The following is a 9,376-nucleotide window of genomic DNA, read 5'->3' on the forward strand; positions in this document are numbered from 1 at the left end:
AAATTTTGTTCTTACCAGGACCTAATATGCTCAAATAAGTATTTCTGAAAGCTGATGAGTTTTGTAAATAAAGCTGCAGTGAACATTTAACAGTTTGAAATATGACACTTGGAAATTGAAAGGTTGTTAATTTAGTAGGAATGATAAGACCAGTTTAGTAATCAACTAAAATTAAAATCTTTCACAAATACATGTAGTTTATTTTAAAATTGTTTACATTTATAATCTTTTAATTTTTTTCTGTATTTTGATTTTAAAAAGGAGAAAAAATTTTTATATTTAAATTATTATTTCATGTATATCAAGGAGATATATCTATCACTCACTGTAACATTGTTTCTTTTTCCCTGTTCTTGACAAATATTTATGACAGTGTTATGTCATTTTGCAGAATTTGCCTTTTAATTCTCTGAAATCAGAAGTACTCTGTAAACTCATTAAAGTATGAATTGATGTCACTTAAAATTCATCTTTATTTTGTTCTGTCTGATATTTCAATTTAGATTCTCAGACTACCTAATCCAATGATTGAGCTAATGTCCATGAAGTGTAGAAATAGGCCATCTTTAAGATATGTTTGGTTGTCGGCCTCTCCAGACAAACTGACTAAAATGACCAGACTGAAATTTTTTTTCAATGCAGGGCCGTATTTTTTCTTTTTATTCCTCTTATTCCCCGTAAAGAAATGTTGTTGAAGATTTTCTCACCTACCGACCCAATAATTTTACCCAGAGTCAAGAGAGGGCAAACAAACATTACTTTCAAGATAGCATTTCTACTCTTCGAAGTAAAGAAATCATTTAATTATAAAAACAGCAGCTTCGTGGATGCAATGCTTACAACATTTCACTCAAAAGATGGCATACATGTATAATGATAGTCACGAGACATAACTGAATAAAGATATTTTGCTACGAAGATGTCTAGAAATTACTACATGTTGGAATAACTAAATCAGCATGAGGTCAAATTCAGAGGCTTTTAATTGGGTTAGTTGCAACATGTTCTGAAGTATGTTATAAACATATACATGTACTTCTAAAGGTGTTGCAGTATAATTCATGGACAATTTCATCAGAATATTCAGATGTAAAGATTGCCATAAATACTAGATTTCTTCCATGGAATAAATTTTTAGACCATCTTGTAGCACAGGAGGAGTTTTATTTTGAATATTTTTGGCCAAGTTTTCCTTAAAAACAATATCAAAAATACATTTAGTCTTTAACATTCACCATGACAAGGTGATATCAATGTTGTCTTTATAAGTGTAGAAAAAGCCTGATTTTTGTGTTCCGAACCCATAATATAGCCCCTGTTTCCATGGAAATAATATTGGGGACATACATATTTTTTTGGTTCAAATTATTTAAAATGATCAAATTAATAACTTCATGGAATTTGATGGAATCGGTAGATATGTAAAACGTTGATTTTTATATTTTTGTTGCCATGGCAACGGTTTCACTTTATCAAGGAAAATTGAAAAATCTTCTTTTTTACCCAATTTTTCACATTTTTGATAACGGAAAATTAATAGTTTAAATAATAGAAGCATGAATTATACTAATTCAGGTCATTTTAATTATAAAAGTTTGATAATTAATAAAATAAATCAATTTTTTCAATGAAAATAATATTCGAGGTGAAATATGAAATACGTTAAATTTGGCGTCTTTTACTAAAAAAATGGGACGGGCAATATCTTTGAAAATCATATTAAATGATGAAGCTAATCTCCCTGAATAAATTGATATATGGCATGTGTGCATATTTAAAAAAATAAAAGTTGGAGGGAGACGCAAACCTTACCTTAACTACAGGTAACTTACCTGGCACTTCCAACAGGTGGATCTGCATCTCTGTTATCACAGAGGTGTCCAGATATTAACTACAGGTAACTTACCTGGTGAATCCTCAGGTGGATCTGCATCACTGATATCACGGAGGTGTCCAGATATTAACTACAGGTAACTTACCTGGTGAATCCATCAGGTGGATCTGCATCACTGTTATCGCAGAGGTGTCCAGATATTAACTACAGGTAACTTACCTGGTGGTTCCAACAGGTGGATCTGCATCACTGATATCATGGAGGTGTCCAGGTATTAACTACAGGCTACTTACCTGGGGGTTCCAACAGGTGGATCTGCATCACTGATATCATGGAGGTGTCCAGGTATTAACTACAGGTAACTTACCTGGCGGTTCCAACAGGTGGATCTGCATCACTGATATCACAGAGGTGTCCAGGTATTAATTACAGGTAACTTACCTGGCACTTCCAACAGGTGGATCTGCATCACTGATATCACGGAGGTTTCCAGGTATTAACTACAGGCTACTTACCTCGTGGTTCCAACAGGTGGATCTGCATCACTGATATCATGGAGGCATCCAGGTATTAACTACAGGTAACTTACCTGGCACTTCCAGCATGTGGATCTGCATCACCATTATCATGGAGGTGTCCAGGTATTAACTACAGGTAACTTACCTGGTGGTTCCAACAGGTGGATCTGCATCACTGATATCACAGAGGTGTCCAGGTATTAATTACAGGTAACTTACCTGGCACTTCCAACAGGTGGATCTGCATCACTGATATCAGGGAGGTTTCCAGGTATGAACTACAGGTAATTACCTCGTGGTTCCAACAGGTGGATCTGCATCACTGATATCATGGAGGCGTCCAGGTATTAACTATAGGTAACTTACCTAGTGGTTCCATCAGGACGATCTGCATCACTGTTATCATGGAGGCATCTAGATAGTCGGACTCCGCCTCTTTCGTGTACAGAACTTCCACAGGGTAGGTCCTTCCGGGAATGGTGAAAATAGGCTTAAAAATTTACAGGGATCATCTCAAACTTTAAATCTGAGCTATCTTTAAAAAAGAAATTTATCCAAGACCTCAAAGAACATTTTTTAAAGTAGTCAAATACATAAAAGTTAATCTGTTCATGTTCTTTTAAAAAACATATTATACAGAGCTTTGCTGTTTTCAAAGACAAATGCTAATTAATTGGCAAAGTTGAACTACCAGTATTTGCTTAAGTATGAAATATTTTAGAATTGATATTCAATGAAAAATAATAACAATGTACTATTACGAATTAATTTACCACTTCAAAGAAGTACTGTGAGAATTTGACAGCGTCCAGAGTGGCCGAGGTGACGATGAGCTTCAGTTCTGGTCTCTTCTGTACGGCCTACAGTCAGAGAGACAAAAATATCGTCAAAATCATCATCAAGAACTACAGTATACAGGGTTAAAATTTTTGCCCCTTTATTTTTGCCTTTTACATTAAAAAATTGGCAAACAATTTTGTCCAATATTAAGAGAGTTGTGTTTAGGAGATAATGTTGTTTTCTTTTTAAACTCATCACATTTTAAATTCCCTCTCTGGTGATGATGGCAAAAATTTCCCTGTATACCGTGAATCTAAATGTAAATATTTTCTATCAAACTAATCAATGCCAATCAAATTGCTTTTCTTTAAAACTTTTCTAAGGAACTAAAATGCATTAATATATAATTCGAATATTTCCATTTCTAATAATTTTTTTCTCTATGATAACCCTTTGAAAGTAAGCTGAGTTGATTTCCTGATAATTCTGCCGGAAAGTAAATTAGGCAGGTAGATAGGTCAGGAGCTATGGAGGCCTAGCATGCATGCAAGTCTCGTGCGCATCTGTCTCTGAGTCTGACACTTGGGAGGCTAAATATGCATGAAAATTTCGTGTGGCTGCCGTTGTGTTCTGCAAGGCCTTTTAAAATTGGGACGGGAATCCTCATGTAATTTAAATCTATGTCTGCATTTTTAAAGTCTAAATCTACAATATTATTTTACAATGAAATGGAAATATAAGGAATCACTGTCTAGTTAGTATAGTATGTCAGGGACATCAACAATAGTAGGAAACATGGGATAATTTATGCATAACAGGCTTTGCCCGTTATGCAAATTATCCCAAATCCCACTATTGTTGATGCCCTGTCATACTATACTAACTAGACAGTGATTCCTTACATCATTCAGCCAATTACTGAATCTTTAATGTGTGTACTTAATTTGTCTTCCATAATTAAAATCCAGCCATCTTGATTGGATTTCATTAAGACTACAGTAAAAGTGATTACTGTAAACCAACTTTTATTCGCACGCGAGAAATATCCACAAGCTCCACGACCTACTCTAACTCGCGAATATCAATCGAACCATTTATTCCATTAGTATTAATAGGGAATGTTTCTATTGTAGCGAAAATTGATCATCATGGATTTATTCCAAATTGACAAATCGTGAATAAAAGATGACGCGAATAATACTATTCGCGAGTACTTTATTTTCATGTAATTACATGACCATGCATTGCTCGCGAACATTTAATTCTTGCGTATAATAGCATTCCTTATGATTGTATAGAGCAATAACCACAATTCAGGAAAATTTTGTCTTGCTAATTAAGTGTCAATGACTATCTCCTGAAAATAAGGGGTTACGAAAATATAGTGATCTACAATAGTTAGTTTACAGTATTTACACAATCTACAAAACATGTACATACTGCCTTCAGTAGACCAAACAAGACATCTGTGTGTATGGTCCTCTCATGAGCTTCGTCAAACATTATAATGCTGTACTGAGTTAGATCACCATCAATAAGGCATTCCCTTAGCATCATACCGTCTGTCATGTATTTAATCTTAGTCTTTGGACTCATACAGTCCTCAAAACGAATCGTGTAGCCAACCTGAAGGAAATTAAAATTATGCATCTTCATGAAATTTTCAAGGCATTCATATATTTCATACATATGGCGCCGGAGTATGTGCATCTGCTAAATGTGTATTATTATTTTGTATCACAAAGCACCTACATAAATCTAAAGGATGATGTGACATAACTGCTATCTGGGGCCCCTTTTTCCAAGACGAATTATATTTAATCTACAACGATGTTGTTAGTTTTCAAAGGTGAGTGAATAAATACGACGCCTTTTGAATAGTTTCAATAGTCCAGACACATTTTAATCATAAGGAATACTGCATTATCTTTAATTTTTTAGACCCTATCACAGCTAATTTCGGCCAGGTTTGTGAGAATATTTTCTTTTATGTCAAGAGAATGGGCGGGTCTTAGTACAATAGAGGGATATGCGTGTCTGAGAAGACCTTATATGGCTATTGTTATTATTTTGCACATAGTCATTGTCCAATCCGATGACAGAACAACAAAACATGCTGGTTTACTACGTTTACATTTTATCACAGACACGTGGTTTAGGTCAATTTACCTGTTATCCTTTTCTACATTTCAAACTTTTATAATGGTCAGCCAAGGTTGTTTATACTTAATAATAAGCATGGGTTTTCAGCATTTACGATTTTTAGGACATATGCATAAATTATGAAACTTGTATTCACCGATACTCCGGAATATGTGTAGACCTAGCGAATTGCTCACCAAACACGCTACAAAACTTAAATGTATATCATGTGTATTCTATCAATTGTTTGTAACTGTATATATATAAATTTTACAGTGGTCTCGAAAATGGTACATATGTAGATCGGTGTCTAATCTGTGACTCAAATGCATAAAAAAATGTCAGAAAGCAGTAAAATTCCAAGCATGTTTCCATAGTATTTTTGTGGTACTCACTCGTAACGAATTTCATTTAGCTGATTGGTCAGTTAGAAAGTATCGCCTGTGCCTCGATTAACATATGAATTCATTCTTGCGTCAGAAAATCTAGTTCCGTCGATCTGTTTGTAATGGGAATTAAAGGCCATGCAACTAGATTTTACAATTTTTAAAAAAATAGCATGTGAGCGCAGTTAGGTACAATTTTCTCCTTTCATGTATACTTAGGTAGATTTCAATAAAATACAGTGCCTAGCCAAAGGAGAAAATTGTACCTATAATCTGCGCTCGTATATTTTAAGGGCTTCAAAGAGTGGGGCGGGGCTAAAATGCAATGGGAATTGAATGTTAACATGATACCCCTACCCCAATAAAAGATTTATATCTTTCAAATCATGTTGCTATTTTTGTTTAAAAAAGTATTCTATAAAAGTACACGTCAGTGATTAGTTACATACAAAAATTTGAGTAAAATTTTGACATGTAATTTTTTGTCAGTATACGAGGGGCCGCAAGTCACCTCATCCTTTGTTAAATCTTTTTGAAATATTTTTTTTTGATTCAGTTTTAAATCTGTATTTTAAATGTACTGGTAAATTTTTAATTTTTTTTTGCATGCATCTTCTTTTGATACGTTTGTGACCCCCCAAAAATACAAACAAAAACATAATTCTGAAAAATTTTTCTTGGAAAGATATAAATGTAAAAAAAAAAGTTGTATAAAATGCACAGGGGGAAAATAATGTTAGTGATGAGTCAATATACCTCCTCTCCCAGTTGACAACCAAATTCCTCTGAGACTCGTTTGGCGACAGACATGGCGGCGACACGTCTTGGCTGCGTACAGCCGATCTTCCACGACGTCGTGTAGCCCGCCTTCGCGAGATACTGTGTGATCTGAGTTGTCTGACGATTAATACATGGTTGTCTGTCACTGCCTAAAATTGAGTTTATATAATAAAGTATAATTGTTAAATAGTTGCAAATATATCTTGTATAATGTATATGCCTGAAAACCAAACTATAAGAAGCTCAAGGTCTCTGATATCACTATGCAAGTTCTCTCTCAGCATAGTCTATAGATTTTATCTATCCTTTTTATTTTGTCTATTTTGTAAAACTTGAAATCCTTTAGTGCAACTCAAATTAGTTCACCTATAGAAAATGATTTAAAGTAATTATACTATTGCTCTTTTTATTGTTTTAGGCACACAAAAATGTGTATATAACTAATGTTTTATAAATTTATCATCATTCTAGACATCTCAATGACTAAATATTACTGATTTTAATTCATCAGATTTGAATGACCTCCAGAATTTCCTCTTGTTAAATCTCTCCTCCTTTTTATCAGTCTGGATAAAAGCGTGACAACTCCATATCTTGACTAGTTGGTCCTTAAGTTTAAATATAGGCAGACTCTGCCGCTGTTCTAGAAGTGATTTCTTTTCCTTCTTTCCATACGATGCCTTCTGACCCCCAGATATATGTTTCTTCCACTCCGGTAAATCAGCTGGGGCCATTCCAACACCCCTCACCTGGAAGGCTAGCCTTCTGTCACCATCTGAAATATACTCCAAATATATAAATGGTTATTTAAAATTTCCTACTTCATTTACTACATTTTTCTTACATAACCTTCAGAGAAATCATGAAATTAGAGGAAATTCTAAACTACCCCACAACTTTATGTATACATGTATATCTTCTTTACCCTATACATGTATTGGATATTAAATGCTGTAAAATCACTTAATTTCTAAATTGGGTATAATTTAGGTTCTCAAGAGAAATTATCGCGGGCAAGGTTGTTATGAATTCTATTATTTCTGTAACGGGAGAGGAGAAAATGCAGCGGACCAGACCGGAATTCGAACCCGGGCCCCCTGAAACTCCGGTCAGGTGCTCTACCAACTGAGCTATCTGGCCACCGGCGATCGAACCCGGCTGACCGCCACATTCCTCCCTCCTTAAAGGTCTTTGGCCCTCCAAAGACCCCAACCCAGGCTCATCCCTGGCAGGCCTCTCACCTGTCAGTTCCAGGGCATGGCACGGCACCAAATGTAACGGGAGAGGAGAAAATGCAGCGGACCAGACCGGGATTCGAACCCGGGCCCCCTGAAATTCCGGTCAGGTGCTCTACCAACTGAGCTATCTGGCCACCGGCGATCGAACCCGGCTGACCGCCACATTCCTCCCTCCTTAAAGGTCTTTGGCCCTCCAAAGACCCCAACCCAGGCTCATCCCTGGCAGGTCTTTCACCTGTCAAATCCTGGTCACGGCACCAAATGTAACGGGAGAGGAGAAAATGCAGCGGACCAGACCGGGATTCGAACCCGGGCCCCCTGAAACTCCGGTCAGGTGCTCTACCAACTGAGCTATCTGGCCACCGGCGATCGAACCCGGCTGACCGCCACATTTCAAAGAACTTCAAAACCCCTCCCCCTAATCTCTCAAAAAAGGAAGACATTCTTGGTCTCATGGTAAAGTGATAATTTTAGTTTGTAATCCCATAACCAAATTAAAAATTTGATACTGATTCCTTGTCTTATAGTTTAATAAAGCTCATTCTGAAATCCGATTTAATGCCAGATGAATCTGGATATAACAGAGGTTCTCATGACATAAAATGCTGGCTACATCAATCTGTGAATGTGGATGTGTACATATATGGCCTGTTTTTATCATGTTAAGATTGACCTTTAATCCATATCTACCCAGCTTATATCAGTTTTAAGCACTGGATTAAATGATGAATTTAATTAACTTAAAAATTCTGTGAAAATGTATGTGATTGGAGAAGTGGCCAATGGCTTAAGAATTATATCTCTCAAGTTTTTAAATGTTGGAATGGTGTACGGGCTATTGTCTATGAAGAATAATGTCAATCCTGGAATTCAAAATACTGTGAAACAAGGTGTTTATAATGTTTAAGACTTGTGAATTTGCTAATTATAATTTTCAAAATTCAAATTTAGTGGTTTATTGATGATTTGTTGCTTATGATTTGTTAGTAGTTTGTTAGAGTGTTTCGTAAGTATTTTGTTAAAGCGTTTTGTTAGTAGCCGTAAGTATTTTGTTAAAGTGTTTTGTTAGTGGTTTGTTAGAGTGTTTCGTAAGTAGTTTGTTAAAGTGTTTTGTTAGTAGTTTGTAAAAGTGTTTTGTTAGTAGTTTGTTATAGTGTTTTGTTAGCTCATTTGCATGTGATTTGCTTACTATGAATACTATCAAAACATGTGTTTTGTAAGTAGTTTGTTATAGTATTTTGTTTCCCCCTTTTTTTCATTTGGGTCTGCATGATTTAAATTTTGTTTCGGTTATAATTATCAAATTAAAGTTTGACAATCTAATGTACCCTCTGGCATGGGGTCAATCCAGTCTTTATTTATTCTAATTTTGTTTCTATTATAATTATCAAATTAAGGTTTGACGTCGATCTAACCTACCTTCTGGGATTATCATAATTATCAAATTAAGTGTGACGTGTGACAGATTTTCTTTTGCTCATAATTATGAAATAAACTAAAGTGTGACGATCTAACGCACCCTCTGGCATAGAGTCAATACAGTCTTTATTAATTTCAATTTTGTTTTGCTTATAATTATCGTATTAAAGTGTGACGATCTAACGTACCCTCTAGGATATTCAATACAGTCTTTATTTATTTTAATTTTGTTTCGTTTATAATTTTCGTATTAAAGTGTGACGATCAGACGTACCCTCT

The 9,376-nt window shown here is 35.2% G+C and overlaps 1 protein-coding gene and 1 non-coding gene across 2 annotated transcripts; both read right to left on the minus strand.

Moving 5' to 3' along the window:
* Positions 1-401: 401 nt before the first annotated feature.
* Positions 402-6,572, minus strand: LOC134249358 (ATP-dependent RNA helicase DHX8-like). Its single transcript, XM_062731717.1, has 10 exons — positions 6,417-6,572; positions 4,573-4,758; positions 3,126-3,212; positions 2,719-2,842; positions 2,498-2,527; positions 2,350-2,379; positions 2,202-2,231; positions 2,054-2,083; positions 1,833-1,862; positions 402-409 (listed from the first exon to the last, which is right to left on the minus strand). Exons 1-10 carry the CDS (start codon positions 6,468-6,470, stop codon positions 402-404), a joined length of 609 nt encoding a protein of 202 aa, XP_062587701.1. The 5' UTR covers positions 6,471-6,572.
* A 1,167-nt stretch (positions 6,573-7,739) lies between these two features.
* Trnas-gga (transfer RNA serine (anticodon GGA)) lies at positions 7,740-7,812 on the minus strand. Its single transcript has one exon. It is a non-coding gene; the product is annotated as a tRNA-Ser (tRNA).
* Between the last annotated feature and the right edge of the window lie 1,564 nt (positions 7,813-9,376).

The sequence above is a fragment of the Saccostrea cucullata genome, unplaced genomic scaffold, assembly GCF_032062105.1.
Source record: "Saccostrea cucullata isolate Sc308-1 unplaced genomic scaffold, CSIRO_AGI_Scuc_v1 ctg21691, whole genome shotgun sequence".
NCBI classification, from domain to species: Eukaryota; Metazoa; Mollusca; class Bivalvia; order Ostreida; family Ostreidae; genus Saccostrea; species Saccostrea cuccullata.